General features: G+C 43.0%; 1 protein-coding gene across 1 annotated transcript in view; it reads left to right on the forward strand.

The window, feature by feature from the left end:
• Positions 1–11,294: 11,294 nt before the first annotated feature.
• Positions 11,295–21,979, forward strand: part of Cd80 (CD80 molecule) — a 29,537-nt gene continuing 18,852 nt past the window's right edge. Inside the window, exons 1-2 of the mRNA XM_015478479.2 lie at positions 11,295–11,471; positions 12,551–12,884. Of these exons, the coding sequence (XP_015333965.1) occupies positions 12,800–12,884 (85 nt within the window). The 5' untranslated portion in view covers positions 11,295–11,471; positions 12,551–12,799. The remainder of the gene's footprint in view (positions 11,472–12,550; positions 12,885–21,979) is intronic.

Genomic DNA, 21,979 nt, shown 5'->3' on the forward strand with positions numbered 1-21,979 from the left:
CTCTGCGGGGCTCTGAGAAGCTCCTGGTGCTGGAGAACGTGGAGGCTCCGGGATCCTGGCCCTGGTCTGGGTATCTCAGTGACTCTCGTGTGGACCTGGGCTGACACTTTGGCCTATATTCATGCCAGGCTTTCCTGGGCAAAAGTGACAGTGTTTGCACAAATAATGTAAAAACAGTACTGATCATGCCCTGGCCTTGGTTCTATCCCCACTTCCCCAGTAAAATGGGATTCCACCACTCGGGTTGTATATACTTACAGTCTTTATCTTGAGCACATTTGGGATGGGATGGGGTCATTTTGTAAATACAATTTTTAAGTAAAAAAAAAGAAAAGAAAGAAACCTCCTTAGCTTTATCAATTACTGTATCAACTCCAAAGATTCACATAAGGTGATGCTTGTAGGATAAAATCCCTCACAGACTAATACTAAAAGAGTAGGAGGTCCTGGCGCACAATTCCTCTCCTACCACACCAAGGCCAAAATTGAAGAGAAGAAAAACAGAAGCACAGAAAATCAAAACAAATTCAACAAATCTCTAACACTTCCTGGGTCTGCATGTGTAAAATGACTGCCTAAATAAGGAGAGTTTAAAAAAAAATTGTGATGATAGAGAGTGAGCTAACAGGAAATGGTTAATAGGGCCCCACTCTCCAGTAAATAAAAAGCAACAAGGTTGAAAGGAAAATATATACCACAAGATATAAATGTGTCAAAAGGAATTAAAGTTGGGAAAATATGAAGACCAAAGAAAGTTAGTACAGGTGAAATAGGAACCCAAAAGCATCTGCTTACATATCCTGTACAGTCAATTCAAAAAGACTCAGGGAACACTTAGATTGCTAAGCTTATATGTCAATTTGCTGGGCCACAAAAACCCAGATATTCGCTTGTGTTATTCCATATGTCTTTGTGAAAATATTTTTAAAATGAGATTCACGTTTAAATCTGTAGTCCTTAAGTAAAGCATATTGCCCTCTATACTGTGGGTGAGCCTCAAACAATCAGTTGAAAACCCCAAAGGAAAATATTTGTCTCCCCAGGAAGAGGTTGATTGTGCCAGCAGATTGCCTTAGGATTAAGCAGCAAAATCAGCCCTAATTGGTCCAGTGACTCACAAATTGGAGGCCAGCCTTAGCAACTGAGTGAGACCCTCAACAACTTAGTGACCCCTCTCAAAAAAATAAAAAGGATGGGGGATGTAGGTCAGTGGTAAAGCACCGCTGGATCCAAACCCCAGTGCAAAAATAAATAAATAAATAAATACTGGCCTATATGCAGTATTTTAAACTTGCCAGCCTCACAATCTTATAAACCAATTCCTTAAAGTAAATCAATCTGTCTCTATATACATATATAGATATGTATACAGTTTTAGTATATATTATTAGTTTATAGTATGTTAGTACATATTATTATATATTATTAACATATTATTAGTATGTACACAGCATTACACATGTATATACACACTACTGGTTCTACTTCCCTAACTAATACAGCATCTAAGTGTACCAAAAAATTCACTAAGTGCACTTAGAGTAGTCAGGCAATAATTGGATCAACAGAATAGACTTTATAGAATATATTGACATTAGGCTTTAAAGGACACAATGAGAGCTGATTTTTGAAGAATATTAAGAAAGCAAATAAAAATTGCCAGCTCAAAAATATTCCACTAAGGGAGCTGGGGTTATGGCTCAGTGGTAGAGCACTTGCTTAGCACGCGTGAGGCCCTGGGTTCGATCCTCAGCACCACATAAAAAAAATAAAATAAAGGTTATTTGTCCACCTACAACTATAAAAAATTTTCTTTAAAATAATCCACTAAGTATAGAATCATGTCGTCAGCAAATAATGATAGCTTGAGCTCTTCTTTTCCTATTCATATTCCTTTAATTCCTTTAATCTGTCTAATTGCTCTGTCTAGAGTTTCAAGAACTATGTTGAATGGAAGTGGTGAAAGAGGGCATCCCTGTCTTATTCCAGTTTTTAAAGGGAATGCTTCCAATTTTTCTCCATTTAGAATGATGTTGGCCTTGGGTTTAGCATAGATAACTTTTACAATGTTGAGGTATGCTCCTACTATCCGTAGTTTTTCTAGTGTTTTGAATATGACAGTGTTTTGAACATCAATTGATATAATCACAATTCTTATCCTTCAATCTACTGATGTGATGAATTACATTTATTGATTTCTGTATGTTGAACCAACCTTGCATCCCTGGAATGTATCCCACTTGATCATTGTGCACAATTTTTAAAATATGTTTTTGTAGGCAATTGCTAGAATTTTGAGAAATTTTGCTTCTACATTCATCAGGGATATTGGTCTGTTCAACATCTCTAGTAATTAGAGAAATGCAAATTAAAACTACTCTAAGATTTCATCTCACTCCAGTCAGAACGGCAGTTGTCAAGAACACAAACAACAATAAGTGTTGGCAAGGATGTGGGGGGAAAGGCACACTCATATTGCTGGTGGGACTGCAAATTGGTACAGCCATTCTGGAAAGCAGTATGGAGATTCCTTAGAAAACTTGGAATGGAATCACCATTTGACCCAGCTATCCCACTCCTGGGTCTATACCCAAAGGACTTAAAAACAGCATACTGTAGTAATGCAGCCACATCAATGTTCATACCAGCACAATTCACAATAGCCAAACTGTGGAACCAACCTAGATCCCTTCAATAGATGAATGGATAAAGAAACTGTGGTGTATATATACAAAATGGAGTATTACTCAGCAATAAAAAAAGAATAAAATTATGGCATTCCAGGATGGAGTTAGATAATATCATGCTAAACGAACTAAGCCAATCCCAAAAAACCAAAGGCAAAATATTTTCTCTGATAAGTGGATGCTAATCCATAATGGGGTAGTGGAGCATGGGAAAGATGGTGAAATAAGACCAACATCATTACCCTAGTTACATGTATGATTGCACGAATGGTGTGACCCTACTTTGGGTACAACCAGAGAAGTCAAAAATTGCGCTCCATTTGTGTGTGTAATGAATCAAAGAGCATTCTGCTGTCATGCATATCTGATTAGAACAAAAAAAAATTTATCCAAACAGATAGGATGCAGGAGAAGAAATTTAAAAAGAAAAAGCTAAAAGCAAAGATGCAGGTTTAGGTTAGCATCTCCTCCTTGAAAGATGGCACAGTTGATGGACCCAATGTCGAGGACCCAAGTGAGCCTGGTCCCTGAATTTTAGTCACCCTAAACACACCATCTGTAAGGCTGAATATTTTAAAGAAGACTAGGAAAAAAACTAGAAGATGAACTCAGCAAGGAAAACAGAACAGAAAGAAACCTGCGGGAAGTCCATGACGTCCCCCTTCTCTTCTTCCCCCTGGTGCAGTAGTCTGCTTCCCCAACTTCGATCTGGATAACCAGCAGATTTTGAAATCTACGGTAACTTTCCTAGAAGATGGCCTCTACCGCTCTCTTTCTCCTAGATTTGTTGGGATTTCACAGAAAGGGGATGCTCAGCTGGCCCTCTGACCACAAGCTCTGCTTCTTGGGCTTTCGATGGATCTTGCATGCTCCAGCCCCCAATCCCACCCAGGAGTCCTCAGGGCCCACTGGGATGAAAATACAGCATCCTAGAAATGAAAGGTAACTAACTACTCCTTAAACCACAGATCTCAGGAAGCTTTGCTGAAGTTATTTCTCTTCCACACAGTCATAGCCCTACGATCGCACCATCTGGGTCAGCCTGCTCTCCTTTCTGTTTCCAGAGGAATCCTGGGGCCAAAGAGTAAAGAAAAAAACCTAGCCAGCCAGGGGATTTGATTGCTCTTGCCTCTCCAGCCTACTCCTCCTTCTGAGGAGGTGTCAGTCACTTATCCCTTGGTTTCTGGCACTCCTTCCTAAAATTGCCGTTTGGAGAGAACTCCTGAAGCTTAGGGGTATCTCAAAAAAGGACAGCCATTTTAGGCAGGTTTCCTGGTTGCATCTGGAGCCATAGAAGAAGTCACTCAACTCTCCTCAAGTGACCACCAGAGAAATCAACTCAAGGCTCAGAAGAGATTGAGTGTGCAGAGTGCGGGGAAGGCTTGTACTCCATACAGCTCTCTTCTTCCTGGTTGGTGGTGTATAATTGGGCCCTTCTACAGAGCCTTCGTGTGGTCAAATTCCTTCTCATATTTAAACAGACCATGCAAGCTATGCTTTCAGTGTTGCCCTTTCTAGAAAGAGTGAAGGGGAAATTCCCTTTTCCATTCAAGCCATGCAATTTTTTATGAACAGAATTAAATTTCCCTTTTTTTGGAAACTGGAAACCATGACCTTTTATTAAAGATCATTTTTATGTTACATTGTGAATAAGAAATGAATGGCTATTGTCTGGTTTACTTTTCAGAAAAAATATGCAAGAAGGAAGAAGGAGGAGTGAGGGAGAAGGGAGCGGGTGGGAAGGAAGAAGGAGGAGGCCGTTTATTTCATTTTTAGAATGAGTGAATAGCTCAGTGTGTGTAAGCAGTAAATAACACCCTACTGAACAGGCTGTGCCCAGGGCTCTCCAGGTGGCACTCAGCATGGCCGGCCACACTCTCTTGTTTTGAAAGCACCAAGTTAATCTCTGACTTTCTCCAAGTTCATCTGACATTCTCCTTCTGCCCACTCATTGTATCCTTACTGTTTCTCAAGAAACATGAAATAGAAAATCAAAAATGAGTGACTTTTGAACTTTGTTAGTAATGGAGTGAAATGGGGCAGCCAATGGCTGTAGTAACTTTTCATCCAGAACCCTGGACTTGTTCAGGTTCCAGAGCAGGCAAGAAGTTCAGCTCTCCGGGACACAGGTTTGCTTCTTCTTTTCTTTTACTTTTTTTTTTCCTTCTTGTTTTGTAGCACTGGAGATTGAACCCAAGGTCTTATGCATGCTAAGAAAGTGCTCTACCACTGAGGGCTCTACCAGCCCGCTCTTCTTCTTCTTTTTAAATCAGGGATTGAACTCAGGAGGCATTTAACCACTGAGCCACATCCCCAGCCCTTTTAATTTTTTTATTTTGAGACAGGGTCCCAGTAAATTGCTTAGGGCCTGGATAAGTAGCTGAGGCTGCCTTTGAACTTGCCATCCTCCTGCCTCAGCCTCCCGAGCCACCGGGATTATAGAAGTGAACCACCATCTTCTTTTTTAAAAGCACCAAGGCAATAAAACTGCAACCTTCTTCTAAACATTGCCCTTTCCAGTTTCACCACACACACAAAAAAAGTCTTCCTTAAACTCAACGAAAATTTCTCCTGCTTGAATTTCGGCTGATTTTCTCCAGTTTGGTTATCTGTTGCATTCTGAAAACAAAGCTCAAAAACAAACAACATCAGGCAATGGAGGCTCAATAGTAAACCATCTGGCAGGTCTAAAAGATCTCAGCTCTCCTTTCCTCTATTCCCTGTCCATTTTAGCATCCTCTTTGTTATTACTTGTTACTTTTCTCTGGAACCTCTCCATTTTCTACATATAGTTTGAAACTGGATGTAATATTTCATTAAAGATCTGGGCTCACACAGAAAGAACTGAACCCATAAAGATAATCCCTGGCCCTGCTAGGTCATATTTCCATTCATATTTCACCATGTTCTGTTGGCATTTTCGCCTTCACAGCAGACTCACGTTCGGCTTATTGCCCTGGCCTTCATCTGCTGTTGCTCGGCCCCACAGCCCTTGGGATCCACCTGTGCTCATCTCTCCAGGTCTAGTCATCTTTGCATCAATACTGAGCCCAGTTTCAGGCACACAGTAGGCACTCAACAGATTGGGGTGAAGGAGGAATAAATTGATGTGCTAAATGAGTAGTAGTACAGACATTAGGAACTCAGAGAAGGGAAAGAGCACACAGGGAGGAGAAACTAGGAAAACTTCTTGAGGGTAGAGCATTTGGTCTGGTCCTTTAAGGAAGGAAGGTGTTTGGATGGGCAGAGAGCCAAGGGAAAGCCTGTCTAGAAAGTGGAAGGACAGTGTGTCGAGATTTACAGGCAGAGAGAGGGCAGATCCAAGTGGAGGAGGGGGAGTGAGCAGTGAGCCATGTGAAGAGAGCCCTGATTTAAACAGGGTAGGCTCTGAATGTTCACTTCTTTTTTCACTTTAAGCATTTCGGTGATTTCCGTCTCAAAGAACCAGAAAGAGTGTGACAGTGTTTAAGAGGAAAAAGAGGTGACCAGTCTCACTGTCCACCAACTTCAGCCCACTGTGGCACTACTTGGAAGCACTGTGGACTTAAAGCCCAGGTCTGGCCGCCGTGAGCTGGGTGAAGACTTTGTAGACATGGTTCTGAGAAGCTGAAGGTCATTGTGGTCATATTACATGGCAGAAATCAGGGTGCTGGTTGCCAGGCGTGTCTTGAAACAGTACCCAGAGAGCTTCTTGTGACTCTTCACCGCCAAGACTCTTCATACCCCCAAATGAACTTCTAGACCCCCTGGGAAGATCATGTTGAAAATGAAAAACAAAACTTCCCTGAAAATTTTTGTCACTGTAATAATGAGTTTTGTTTCCTTGGCAGCGGAGAACCCACAGTGGGAAAGGGGTTTTCCCCAGCATCTAGTAGGACCCAGGATCTTAGACCCTGGGTAGTCAATATGCAAATAGTTGAAATTCACAGGAATTCCAAAGCCTCCCTGCCCTGGGAACTCTAGAAGGAAGAGTAAGAGGTCTGAGCTCAGCCTGGCATTATCAGTTGGAGGCAGTGAAACAACTCTAAGGCCAAGAGAGGAAAGAGTAAATATCATTTCTAGAGAATTCATGTCATTCAGGGGACAGAGCCAGGATGAGGCCTGCCCACACATACCATCAGGTGCTTTCTAAATGGCAGGGCTGCATCTCCCTTCTAATTGTCCTTTCCTGGAGGGCTCTCTATCACACACCCAGTCTGTAACTGTCTTAATTTCTTTTTCTTTTTTTTTTTTTTGGTACTAGGGATTGAACCCAGGAGTTATTAACCACTGAGCCACATCCCCAGCCCATTTTTATTTTTTATTTTAAGACAGAGCCTCACTAAGTTGCTGAAGCTGGCTTTGAACTTGTGACCCTCCTGCCCCAGCCTCTGGAACCGCTGGGATTACAGGAGTGTGCCACCACATGTTGCATAATTTCATTTTTGATATTTTTCATTGTATAAATATTTGTACTAGGATGAATTTTAATTTATGTGCCTTTCTTTTTCATGGCTTCCAGGTTTTGTGTCTTGCTCTCTCGACCCAGGATTATAAAAAATACTTTTACAAATTTATACTTTAATTTTTTTCCTTAACAATTTAAAACATAATTTCTTTTGCTTTTTGCAAAGTAAAACTATGAGTAGATTGAATATAAGTGGGGCTGAAGAACTTAACTGAGCAGCAACTGCAGGCCTGCTCCTAGAACAAACTCCTTTGAACTCTTTCAACTGATTTTTCCTTTTGATCATCCAGGAGCTCAGACTTTGGTTTTCTTTGTGCTGTCTCATACATTACCTCCATCCACTTTGCAGTCTCCAAAAATTTACCTTAGAAATCTTTTGTCCACAGATTATTCTATTCTCATTGTGATTATGGACATACTCTTTCTTACGTGTGTGTGTGTGTGTGTGTGTGTGTGTATGCATGTGCACGCAGTAGGGATTGAACCCAGGGGTACTTTATCACTGAGCTTGATTCCCAGCCCTTTCTATTCTTTTTTTTTTTTTTTTTGAGATAGAATTTCACTAAATTGCCAAGGTTAGCCACAAACTGGCAATCCTTCTGCCTCTGCCTCTGGAGTTGCTGGGTTCACATGTATGTGCCACCACACCCAGCAACCAAGTAATTATATATATATAATATTTCATAAATATATTTATAAATTTGCATGTATTAATGCACCACATCCTATTAGTACAAAGTCTTGGAAGAGATGCTTTCTGTATTTTACAATCAGGAAGCAGGAACCAGCTGTAAAGTACCTAACACGTGGCGCTTTCCTTCCAGCCTCTCTGATAAATTCACACTGAGGCACTGATGGCAAAGATTGTTGAACACGTGCTTCCCCAGAACACAGCGGATTTTACTGGAACTCTTAAAACTTGAGTGTGTCTTGTGGCCTTTGAAATGTTTGCTCAAATATTGTCAAATGAAATTTATAAAACTGTGAATTTCCTTACTCATTTAAAAGACATCTATAATTTTACATTATTTTAAATATCTACAAAAGATATAATTTCCCACGTGTTATGCCATTTTCCTTTTAGAGAAAAGTTACATCGTTCTTAAACATAATGTGCAAAATCGAAAGTGGCACAAATTTGGCAAAAATCAGCAAAAATACCTTTTCTAAGATCTGGATAAATGTTCAAGAGAATATAAAACACACACTTACCTCTGATATATACCTTTTACTTGAAAATGTACTGTTGCTCTCCTAGAGGTAAGGCAGAAGCTGTTACATCCTTCCTCCTGGTAATTATTCAAATATGCATCTGAGACACAGGCCAAGACCTGGGTGAATGAGAGTGCTCATCAGGCCCCGTCTTATAGAGAAGATGAATAATGTAGTGTGGTCCTTGCACCACAAGGTGTGCGGCCTTCTTTCCATAGCTTCAATATGCCAAACTGGAGGCAAATAGAGCAGTCGTCCTCAAAGCCCTGCCACACACACACCCTTTTTTTTCTCTCTCTCTCCCAGGCTCTGTTTGCTCTTCTGGCTGTTGGGGGTGGGGGTGGGGGCTAGTTTCTGTGACCGTGCACAGGAAGTAGGAGAGACAAAGTTCATTGAATAAAAGCTGCCATTATCCTGCTATCCCAGTCTACAATACATCTATTTCCAATGCCATTTTCTACTTAGTAAAAATATGGACAAAACAGGAGGGACACAAAACCCTACCTTGGGCACATGTTATCTTGATTTAAGGAGACCAGATTGATTAAAACACTACATTTCAAATTGTGCCTTTACTTGACACACCCTGAAGTATTTTGTATTTTTTTTCCCCCGAACATTTTACCACAATCAGATTCAAATTGGGTAAAGGATAAGCGTTTCTTTTTAAATAGGGAGAAGGCCAAAAAATCCTTCTTGCCGTAGGAAAATTTTAGGAAGGAATACATAAAGAAAGTGAAAATGTGGAAACTGATTCTTTTAAAATTATTGAAACCCTATACCCTTTGAAAATGGTCAGGTGCCCCACAGGATAGCAGTAACTCAGTTTGAAGACCCAGCCTTCCTTAACTCAAATGAATGCCTCTTCTGGCAGGGAAACCATGAACTGGTGGCTGCCAGCAGAAGGGATTCTTGGGAAGTGGACCTGTTAGATCACATCATATGAGCTGCCACTCACTCTGCAAAAGATTTGCCTTACATTGCAGACAATGATTTGCAGAGGTGTGGGATGTATCCTTTTTAGAGAAGGTCCATGCTGGCCATCCCCAGGCCTGACTGAACAGAGCCTAAGCCCAATCCCCATGTGGAAAAATCTTTATTCTTCCATTTTGAGGATATTTTCACATCTCCCTACCCTAGGCACATCTGTAGGCCTAACACCCCTGTTTTTTACTTAAAGAGATCTCAGTGCCTACGATAATGCTGACAAACATAGAATGCATAACAGCTCAAACTGTGAAATTTTTTTTTTCAAGAAAAGCTTGTTTTCTAATAGCTTTAAGTCAATAGTTCAGATGTTTCTGTATTATATTACCATGTTTGCCACATTTATGCACCATATCTACTATCATTTTCTTTTTTTCTTTCTCTAAATTCACCTTACTACATTTTTTTTTATTATTTTTATTTTTTTTGGTACCAGGATTGAACCCAGGGGTGCTTAACCACTGAGCCACATCCCCAGCCATTTTTTAAATTCTTACATTTTTGAGATAGGGTCTCACTAAGTTGCTTCACTAAATTGCTTCACTCAGTTTGCTCACTAAATTCCTAAGGCTGGCTTTGAACTTTTTTTTTAAAATAGTTTTCACTGTGTATGAACCTTTATTTTTATTTATTTATATGTGGTGCTGAGAGTCGAATCCAGTGCCTCACACACGCTAAGCAATAGCTCTACCACTGAGCCACAACCCCAGCCTTGGCTTTGAACTTTTGATCCTCTTGCCTTAGCCTCCTGGGTCGCTGGGATTACAGATATTCACCACCACTCCCAGCTCACCAACACATCATACTACTTTTGCAATTTTACTTTAGAAGGAAAATTATGTTTCTCTAACATACCAATACCTGGTCTTAGCCTAGATTCTCTGGAAAGCAAAGCTAGAGAGAAAGTCCTGAGTAAAACAGTTTGTTTGAAAAATTGAGCCCAGTGATGGAGGACAGAGAGCGAGACAGGGAAGGAGGGAAAGCCAGTGCAAGAAGCCTTGCCAGGCTGACCACCCTCAAAGCAATGGGTATTCAACCCACCTGGGCCTTCTGGGGAGTCTCATGAAACGTCTCTCAGATGCTCCACCTGGGAGCAGCTACTATCTGTTTCCAGCCCCCTTTGGTCAAGTGAAGGCCTTGGGCTCTGACTTCCTCACGTTGGGTCCACATGCTTGAATGCAGAACCCCCAAGGGTCTCTCCATGCCAAGGCAACAGAGAAGGTCTTGGTGGAGCCAGAAATAGATTGAGAAAAAAGAACAGGCCCCTGCTGGGGGCTGTCAGGTTCTACCTACAAAGAGGTTTGTGGTCCAGATTGATCAGCTGCTTGGTCCTGAATCCTCCAGAATCCTACATAGAGGGGCATAGGAGTAGTGGGCAGATGGAAATTGTGGTGGGGCCGGGGGGGGGGGGGCGTAGGAACTGAAATCTTCCTCACCTCACCCCTTGGTGCTATCACCTTGCTCACCTGAGGCGCATTTAACCATGGTAAGAATAAATGGAACCACTGTCCAACTGGCTGCCAGGAGCCAGCTCTGTGAAGATAGAAGGGACATGGGGGCAGAGGGCTGCAGTTAAGGGGGCAGTCTTGTGAGCTGAGCACTCTCCCCAAAGTGGCCACTGTGTGTTGGGTAGATGACCATTCCTGCAGCGGCCTAACACTAGTGACTAGGAAAGAGTAATTCTGACCATGGAAACAAAACTGGAGACCAGCACAGAAATAATAAGCCCATAAATCTCCCCCAGCATTGCCCAGGCAAGTCTAGGCTGCTCCCTTCCTCAAAATGGTGCCTCTCCTCCTCTCCTCATCCTCAAGCGCCCAGAATCTTTGGTGCTTAGGTTTGCTAGTTGGTGGTGGGGAGGGCAGCTGGGTGACTTGCCCAGGCCACACCCTCCCAGGAGGCTGCTGAGAGAGCAGCAAAGCAGAGGAACCTTCCTAAAACACCCTCTCTAGCCCCAGCTTTGACTTACGTATTTATGAGTGAACTCAGTCCTCTTCAAATAAAGGGAAGTTGGGAGGGGGAAATGCCACCTCTGGTGACTTGCCATTACTTGTGAGACAGCAAGAAGAGAACTTCGCTGAAGCTGGGTGTCATCCTTTGACTTTTAACACAAAAGAGGATTTTTTTTTCTTCAGCAAGTAAGTACATTTACTATTATCTTACTACAGGGTAGCTTGGTAGAATTGGTTACCAACAACTTAACTGTTTCTAGAACAAACACACCACCATGACTGCCTCCAGGGCCCACGTTTGTCCCCAGAAGAGGCTTCTGGAGTCTTTCAGTCCCCAAAGAGTCTGTGGCTTCTCAACGCCTTTAGAGAATCACCTTCAGCAGTGTGGCCCATGACTCTTAAATTTCCGAGATGGTAGCAAATATTTTTGTAGGCTGAATTTGAGTTTTGCATATCAACAAAATCCTGGTGACTAAGTTCCTCCAGGCGGATCCTGGTTGACATGGACTGTGGCTAATGAGACAATCTGGGATGGTGGGACTGCAAGAGGAAAGCCCACACCCTCCGGTCCACAGGGGAGTGAGTTGCTGGGAAGAGACTAAGGGGTGACCGAGGAGCAGAGTAGACATTTTCATTTCTCAATTTTGATGCATTTACTGGGGGAAAAAAAAAAAAACCATCCCAGCCTGTTCAAGTTACACCACATGATACAAATAAGCAATGTTTGCACTGTGTCTCTTCTTTCCTCCCTTTTGACTGGTAGAGGTTTCTGTTGATGGCTTTTCTGCCCCTGCAGGAAACATTATCTGAGTGGTGTTCGAGAATCGAGACGCTCGCTTTTCTGTTAACATGTTGAGAAAGTTGTTTCAGGACTTATGACCGACCCCCTTGTACACACACAGCCCTGCCGGTGGCTCTGTGTTCCTGGGTATGTCTGGAAGATGATCTGAGCTTTCCAGGGTTGGTTAACAGCTTTTGAAGGTCCTTAGGGTGCTCTGGTGGGAACAAAGTTAACCACACCTAATAACTAGAAAGCCATTTCACAGAAGAGCTGTGGTTGGTTCTTAAAACCGTCAGGGTGACCGATTAAGGTCGCCTCCTCACAGAGTTCTCTCAACCTTTGTTTTCCCTTCGTGCTCACGCCCAGGTTTAGAGGTCACTCAAGTTAAGAGCTCTGACTTATTGTAGGTAGGCGACTGGAGGGTTTGCAACCCACAGTAGACAGACTTTCTTTCCTGGGTGACTTGTACTATTTTCTGTTTCAGCTTCTGGAAATAAGATTTCACAATCTCTGGAGACTCAAGAGCACTCTCCATCCTTGTCAGTGTGTGTTGGAACCATCACCCTTGAACCCTCTAAGTGGAACAATTGAATCACCTTCTGCCTCTGCCTGGTGTGCACCACCAGGCCTGCTCTGCTGCCTTGTTTAACTCCCTTTTGTGTGCTAGGAGGTGCCCCAAACCTCTTGGTTCTGGATCACTGGCTTTGGTGGTCCATCCCGAGCCTCTGCATTCATGGATCCCATATTGATGTGGAAGACACTCCCCAAGCTCTCTTGGCTCATGGTGCTGCTTGCTGCTCTTTTCCACTTCTCTTCGGGTAAGCAACGTTCAGGAACTTAACTAAGTCTTCACTTAATATCTCTGGGGTTAAGAGAAAAGTAGAGCTGTTCTCTGTGCCACCGCTTCTGTCACCTTTGAGAGCTAAAATGGACACATTCAGGGTGTTCCACAATGATTTAGAGCTAAGAAACTGGTCCAGAGAGGTTGTTGGATTTATTTACGACCACACAGCAAGTTAAAGGCCAGATTAACTCAAGATTCCAGGCTTTCAAGAAAGAGGTGGGGAGTATGTGTTTTTTTGTTATTGTTGTTATTGTTGTTGTTTTGTGGGTTTTTTTGGTGCCAGGGATTTAAAACAGGGGCACCTTCCGCTGAGCCACATCTCACTGAGCCACATCCCCACCTCTTTTTTACACTTTATTTTGAGGTAGGGTCTCACTAAGTTGCTTAGAGCCTCGCTAAGTTTCTGAGTCTGGTTTTAAACCTGAGATCCTCCTGCCTCCCAAGCTGCGGGGATTACAGGCGTGTGCCACCGTGAAGCCAATTCCAAAGACTAGCTTAGAGCTGTGGCCTTTTCAATGAATACTAGGTATTCATTTGCATGTTGTGATGCTCCAAGGTGTTGGCCTTGACGTTTGGTTTCCAAACTACATCTCTATGCTACAGCTCAGCTGATACGTTCTGCCTCAAAAATTGAACAATAATGATCTCTTCAACTGGCAGGGGGCAGGGAGAATGGTTGAGGAATATAATCTTCTTAAAGTTCAATCTTTCTCTTAATATTTATTATTGTGCCTTGTGGGTTAATTGGCCTATGACATTAAGTAGTTTCAGAATTAGGACAAAATTATATTTTAATTTATTTTATTTTTATTTTTATGTTGATACCAGGGATAGACCCCAGGACTCTTAACAAATGAGCCACATCCCCAGCTCTTTTTTTATTTTTTTTATTTTGAAACAGGGTCTCACTAAGCTACTTCAGGCCTTGCTAAGTGGCTGAGGCTGAATTTGAACTTCTGATCCTCCAGCCTCAGCCTCCCAAGACGCTGGAATTAAAGGCGTGGACCGCTGCATCTGGCTTTAGTTATTTTTAGTTGATGATATAAGTGTGGGGGGGAGGCTACGCCCTGTTTCTCAAAAACAGAGAAGACCTGGGTGCCCTCATGGTTTGCCAGTCTGCAGAGCTCTATCAAAGGTCTTTGTCAGTTAAAGTCCTGCCCAGAATCCCTAAGTTTGAAAGGTAGGGAGGGAAGAGGAGCCGGGCACACAGATGACCTGACTGCATTGGTGGTCATTTTAAGTTTTCTTCTCTGAGTTGCAAGGCTTGCTCTTTTATACCATCGCAAAACCAAGAAAACCATGTAAACATTTCACAGTTTACACATCAGATTTTGTATATATTTGATGGTTATATTATTTTTCCAAAAGGTGTAAAGTTACAGTTTTCTTCTGGGAAATTGGGGATGCATTCCCAATCTAGAATCTTAAACCCAGAAATAGGCGTGAGGAGGGAGAACATTAAAAAAGAGAAAGAAGATGGGAGTTCATAACCCACTTGAATCAAATGTATGAAATATGATATGTCAAGAGCTATGTAATGTTTTGAACAACTAATAAAAAAAAAAAGAGAGAGAGAAAGAGGGTGGGGCTGGGGCTCAGTGGTAGAGTGCTCGCCTAGCGCGTGTGAGGCCCTGGGTTCAATACTTAGCACCACATAAAAATAAATAAAATAAAACTATTGTGTCCAACTACAACTAAAAAATAATTTATTAAAAAGAGAGAAAGAAACACAAAAGAAAAGCTAAACCAAGTCTTTAGTAATTGTCTCAGAAAAATGAGTCAGAGGCAAACAAAAGAAGAGCTTTGAGTTTAAGAAGGTGCTCAGGAAAGTACCTTGTTCTCTACTTAACATCCAGATTTCGCTGTTGCCAAGTCAACAAACCAATCCGCTAGCATCTGAGGCCTGAACACACACTTTGGGCCAGGTAGGCCATAAAAGATGAGCCTGGAATTCCTGTTCTCAAAGAGCTTTGCATATAATTGGGGAAAGAAAAACTCACCACAAAAAGCAAGCAAAGATCAGTGAGGTCCTGAGTCTTGACTGTAAAAATCTGGGAAGGAGAGTCCAGGGTGGCCTAGAGCAGTGGGAGCAGGCTTGTGTTGATGAAGGATGATTGTTGGAGAGAGGATTCTGGGCAGCACAATAGCCTGATCAAAGGCATCAAGGTGAAGGGCACTGGTAGGACTATTCATTATTTTGTTTAATTATTTAATTCAGTAAACAGTGGGCATCTCCTATGCACAGGATTATTTTCTTGGTCCTCCCAGGTCCTCCTCATATTGTGAGCAAAATGGTTGTGACCCTTGCCATGACCATTTATGGCCATTGGGAGGAAGAAGAGGAGGAATGCACTGAATCACTGCACTCGATGTGTGACCACACAGAGATGAGTGCTTTGAAGGCAAGGTACAGGCACTCTCAGAGGAAGTGCTGGTTTCCCCTGTGAAGGGAACTGCAGAGTGAGCAAGGACCTGCAAAGGGTTAGTGATGGAGCATGTCACAACTGGGAGGAGGTCAAGCCCGGGGCCCTTCAGGACTTGCAGACCACAATCAGGAATCAGAGTGTTATTTGCACAGCACCAGGAAACCATGGGAGAGTTTTAGGCAAGAGACTGGCATGGTCTATGTTGGTGCTGTTACTTGATTTATGCGTATCAATCACCAGGGGGGTCTTGTTAAAAGTGCAGTTTCTAGCACAGGGAATTTTTTAGAGAAGTGAAACTGATTTGCAAAATACTACAATGATGGTTATAAGTCTTTATATATATTTTTAAACCCATCGACATAAATCACCAAGAATGAATTCTGAAGTGAACTGTGGACTTTGGTGATAGTGATGGGTCAGCACAGCTTCTTTGACTCTACCTACTATTCCACTCTGGTCTAGGATGTCGATGGTAGAGGAGGCTATGAATGTATGGGGAGGGAGTCCATGGGAAACCTCTGTATTTTCCACCCCCTTTTTCTATGAACCTAAAACTGCTCTGAAATATGACGTCCATTTTAAAATTTTATTCTAAGTGGTGTTTCTTTTTAGGTGAGTCTGGGAGGGGGCCCTGAGATTCTGCATTTCTGATAAGCACTCAGGTCATGCTGAGGCTACTGGATCATATATCTCTAATTCCAGTAGTAAGTCTGAAAATGACATTTTAAAAAAATAACCAGAGTTTCTGAAGCATAAAAAAAAAATGATGTGTCGGACAGCCAGAGTGATAGTGAAATCACGACTGGGCAGCTTTTTGAGTAGCACCCTTTAGTAGCTGACAGTACATGATGATGATTTGGGGGATGGAGTCAGGGAAATGGATGGATGGATTGTGTATGATGTGAAATTGGTGAAGATTTACCCAACTGGAGCTTGGGTGTAAGTTGTCCACAGTCTGTGGAGATGAGATTAACTAGAGATGGTGTCAGTACAGGCCATGTCCACACTGGGCTTTCCTCTCCTGTCCTGGACAGAAGGCCACATTGTGGAAGGAGAGATCCCCCTCTAGACTGCCACTGTAGCCATCGACACTGAGGGAGAGTGAGCCTCTTTTTTGTACATGAGAGGACCTGGCTGGGCTCCTCTCCACCTCCAGGTTGTAGGCAAGCACTGTCTCTGGAGGCAGAAACATCTGACAGTGCACTCTGGAGACTGGGGGCTGTAAGACAGAGGGTGCAGCAATAGGGCCACTATCAGAGGGGCCAACATGGGCAGCTTTCCCTTCAGACTGGGTAGCTTAGGGGAGGCTCAACTCCTTTAAGAGGTGGGGAAGGTCCTCCTCCAGGTGCAGACCACGGATACAAGAAAAGCATTAGCCTGGAAATCTATGCCATGAAGAACACTGTGCTACAGAAAAAGAGAATGCCCCCAGGTACCACCACTAATAGAATATCCCCACACCCATGTTGCTGTCACAATGCTGCTAGCCAAGGGGTCCATGAGGAATGATTTTTGCCTTCTTTACCCTGATAATAATTTTTCAAGTTCCTGAGTATGTTAAGAAATAAAAATATTATTTAGAGAGAGGGGGGTTAAGGATTGGATTTTTACAGAGTGTATGAGCTGGGTCTAAGCAGGAGGGAAGGTCAGGAGCAATGTAAAAATCAGGTGGAAAGTCTCAAATCTGCCAGGTGCTGGAGGCCAGATACAATTTGTCTTCCTTGTTGCTTGCACCCAGCCCAGGGATCACTCCAGCTCTGCTGATGCTTGTTCACATAATCAGAAGCTTTGAAGTATCCAAAAATGTCATTTCCATAGGAAAGGGTCTGCACAGAACCTCTTGAGTTGGTAGATAATGGGTTACATCTATGTTTTCTGTTTCTTTCATTCTTTCTAAATTTAATGTGTGGCTTTTTTTTTAATAGACAGGGAAAATGTTTACTTAACAAGCACCCTTAAGTCTCAGTGAGATAATGTACATCACATCACTTGGTGAATTTAAAGATGCTATGTCGGGCTCTTGTTCCTCTTCACTGTTAGGAGATGTGGTGAAATGGCACTCAGACCCCTGTCCAGGGGGTTGGCACTCAGACCCCTGTCCAGGGGGTTGGGGGCCAAGGCAGACTTTCAATCTGCTGCTTTGCTTGAACTCCCAGAGGGGCCCTGTGGTCCGGCCACAGAATCAGTCCTGTATGGAGGGGCCAAGGAAGACACAGATCTTTCTAGATTGGGTTCTTTCTTCCTTCCTCTCTCTTTCTTTCTCTCTCTTTTTAAAGATATGTATTAATTATTTTATTATTATTATATCCCCTAATTTTCCCTGAAATTTTCTCGAGGACAAAATTCACCATTTTAAGGTGTATGAGTCAGTGGATTTTAGCAATTCACAGTCTTATGAAACTGTGACCACTATCTAATTCCAGAGCATTTCTATTACCCTCAAAAGAAACCCTTTTCCCATCAGCAGCCATTCCCCATGTCTGCCCTCCCTCATTTCCCGAAGATCACTAATCTACTTTCTATCTCAATGAATTTGCCTGTTCTGAATATTTCTTAGAAATGGAATCATATAGTATGTGGTGTCTGGCTTTTTTCACTTAACATTATGTCTTCAAGTTTCATCCACGCTGTAGTCTATATCCGAACACTTGTTCTGATAGCTAATAATATTCTGTGGAAGACTAAATTTTAGAGGTGCATTATTTGTCTAAAACTGATGGTCTTTGAATTTATTGGCCAACAGCTTTCTCTCCTGGGGGATTAGTAGTTAGAAGTTGAAGTGTTCATCTCAGGAAGGTGACAAAAACAGGGACTGGAGGCTAACACTGTTGCGTGTCCCCAGGATACCATACAGGAAGGCACTTTGCACACATTCACCAGGAAAGATGATCAGAGTTGCCTTCTATGTCTGCCTTCTCTCCCCTCACAGCCTCTGTTCCCATCTGACTGCTGCTGAGTACAAGTGATCAGATGGGTACCCCATGCCAGGCGGTTACCATGGGTCTGTCCTGGGTGTGGTTCAACAAAGCCAGCCCCTGTGCATGGGGAGAATGGAGATCAATGCAGCATAGCTGGGCCTGTAATCCCAGCAGCTTAGGAGGCTGAAGCAGGAAGATCACAGGTTTGAAGCCAGCCTCAGCAACTTAGTGAGGACCTAGGCAACTTGGCAAGACCCTGTTTCAGAATAAAAAATAAGAAGGGTTGGGCATGTGGTTCACTGGTTGAGCACCCTTGGGTTCAATTCCTGGTTCACAAAACATAAACAAATAAACAAACAAACAAATAAATAATAAGGTCTATGTAGCATCTTACAGCAGACAGAGTGCTTGCCATCTGGTGCCATGATCACTGTGATGATTATGTGAAGTGGGGAAGATAGTGTGCCCATTTTACAGAAAGGATACCCAAGGCCCAAAGAGTTTAACAGGCTTGTTCATTGCCTAGCCATGCATTCGGGAAGTATTCTTGGAGCACGTGGTAGGCCAGGCCCTGATGTAACACTACAGTTAATGGCAATGAATGAAGCAAAGCCCCTGCTTTCATGGCCCATAGGTACTTACATGTCACATGTATATGTACCTGTAAATAGATAGTCCCCATGCAAATAGACATCAGCTGGAGACAAGCTTGAAAAGAAATAAATCAGGGCAAGAGACTAAAGAGTGGCAGGACTGACGGAGCCAGGGAGTACGGAGCTGTTGGGGAGATTCAGAGAAGGCCTCTCCCACAGGGGACACCAGGGAATACCTGCATAACGTGACCGCTGAGCCATACGGATCTCAGGACAAGACTCTGTGTCCTAGAACGTCTTGGGCACTATGAGAAGTTTTCCACCGAATGTTTCATTTAAATCCTCAGCCTGCTGTGTGGGGCTATGTTGAATGACATCCATGTACAATGACGTCCATGACACAGCGAGGTTTCAGTTACCTGACTTCCCTTCAGAGTCATCGATGCAGGCAAAACCCTTCGGAAACGTCTCAACCGTTTTCTCATTACTCCGCATGTATGTGGAGTGGAGCCCCTGAGCACGGGGTGCCAGGCTCCTGTGGGAATTTCCAAATTGCCCAGAAGATTTTCTTTGTTCCTCTTTTTAGTCTGGTTCTTCCTCAGACCGGTGCTGGTGAGCAGAGGCCCTCGGCTGGGAATGTGGAGCTGCCCATTGAGGGTGCACCATGACCTTTTCATACCCACGCATCTCCTCTGACGGCTGGACAAAAACTTCTTACAAACTATCATTGAAATATGAGGGATTCACTTTCAGTTATGATTTCTCTTTTGCTCACGTTATCACATGAGAATCAGTTAGAAATACTGGATTCTTTGGGGGTGGGAACAAGAAGTTCAACAGGGAAAGACCCCATTATTGGGGGCCCAAATTGACTGAGCTGCTTTCTGTTATGGTATTAGTCTGACTCATAGCAAGACCAGAATCCTTTATATCCGACATGACCCCTGAGTGACAAAAAGAACCAGAGGATTGAACTGGGTAAGCAGAGGGGGAGATTTAAATAAAAAAAAAAAAAAAAAAAGGAAACTCTTACAGAAGAACTTCTCTATATGTCCTTGGGACTTTTCTATTTATAGCATTGAATCGAGTTAGATTTTACCATGATCCTGAGAAGTGGGTATCATGCCCACTTTCCACTTAAACAAGCAGATCAATCAGGAAGTGGCTGAGCTGGGACTAGTCAATGAGAATGCATAGCCCATGCCCCTTCTACATGCTGTTTTGCTTCCCTTATGTCCCTAAGGGTGTCCAGGTATGTACCTTGACCTTTAACTATTACATCCTCATTATGAAATTGCTCCCCTTAAGTTTATCTCTTCATTTCCTCCCCTTTCAGTTATATTCCCTAAAGCAGGGACTGGTAGTGTTCAGGGCAGTCACCAAACTGGGGAGCCTTAGCTCCTTTTGAGTCACCTCACTTCCCTATGAAAATACCCACTGTCATAAAACCCTCTTCCTGTGATGGAGCCACTTCCATCCAGTCTGGTAAACGCCTGAGAGTGGCAGTGGTATGGCCTTCACACAAGGATCTGGGTGGCTCCAGGGCTCTAAGGCAAGGAAGGCCCAGCAAGACCCAAGACTACGTGATCGCTCTGGGTCAAGGGGGCTTGTTCCAAGAGCTTGGGCTCTAGAGGGACACTGCTTTTAGGTACTGCATAATACAGGAAGAGCAATCATGCTTTTTGAATGAAAAAAATCAAAAACATAGACTGATAGGGAATTTTGTGCTATCCATGAGGGCTAGGAGCTAATGAGAGGATGGAGTTGGGACACTAGCATGTTGGTATTTCTAGCATATGCTGATGGGGAAGTGAGCAGAATATTTAAAATGGAGCCTTCAGAGCAAATGCAAGCTATAGGGTAACTGAATGTATGGATTGCAGACAGCCGAGAGCAGTAGCAACAGGAGAGGACCCGCTTAGGGTAGTTGAAGGGGGAAGAAACAGTCCCATGGGGGACTGGACCATGTCTGATGATGAGGACAGTCATCTCAGTCCAGAGCCATGGGACCAACCTAAGCATGGAAAGAAAAGGGCTTTTTCTTAAAGCAAAACAGCTACAGCTAGGTGGCAGTGCCAGGGCAGGGTGGGGACAGTGTCAACTTACTCATCTTGAAACTCAGGCCTAAAAGCGGGGAAAGCAATAAAAAAGAGAGTGCCTTGAAAGGCTGGGGCCAGAAAGAAATAGATGTGTACCACCAGAGCCATTTCATTTCCTGAGCTTCATTTTCTCATCTGTAAAACAGGGTCACCAGAATGAATAATTGTGGAAGTCCCTTCCAGATCTTGCATTCCTAATGGTGACTTCCTTGTCCCCTGGACAGAGCACATTATTCAGTCTTTGTTGCACTTCTGTCCAGGTCTCCTAAAGTCTGTCTTCCTTCTATTAGGACCAGTAGACTACCTGCCTCACTGTGTGTTCCTGCCCGTGTCCCACACTCCTGCCATAGGTGGTCCTTGAGAAGATGCCTTTCTATATTTTCGAATGCTCAAGATATGTCATCATATGGAGAGATAGGGAAAGGGAAGATTCTGGATAATTCTTTGCAGGTGACATCCCTGGAAAAGAGCTACCAGTTTGGTGGGATATTGGATTAGATGGCATGTATGGGTGGGAAAATAGGCAATTTATTTGTCCATATAGTCAATAGTATATCGAAGTTAGGAGGTGACTGCTAAAGTATTGAATTCAATTTTAAGCTGAGTAAATAGGAGATAAGGGAGATGACAGCTCAGCTCTCCTAAACCAGTCACACAGCAGATGTCAGGTGCAATGGCATTTCCTGCCTCAACCCGGACTGTGTAAGGAGGAAAGTGAAAGTACTCAAAACCAGGTCAGTATTGGACAGGTAGAGGAACTTGCAGGAGAACTGAGAGAGGAAATAACTATCCTCAGATATCTACAGTCTCATTACATAAGAAGAATGAGGTGTGTTTTGTAAACAGACTTCAACTCAGAGCAAAGCAAAGCCTCCTGGGTCCAACTGCCAAAGATGGAAATAGGATGAGAAGTTAGTAAATTCCCCTTCCCATGGAGAAAGGAAACAGGATTCATATTTGGTGATTGCCTAGGCACTGAATTGCTATTAAACCATCTCATCTAATCCTTGTGATTATGATTGAGAAAACTGGA

The sequence above is a fragment of the Marmota marmota genome, unplaced genomic scaffold (genome assembly GCF_001458135.2).
Source record: "Marmota marmota marmota unplaced genomic scaffold, marMar, whole genome shotgun sequence".
Taxonomy (NCBI): Eukaryota; Metazoa; Chordata; class Mammalia; order Rodentia; family Sciuridae; genus Marmota; species Marmota marmota.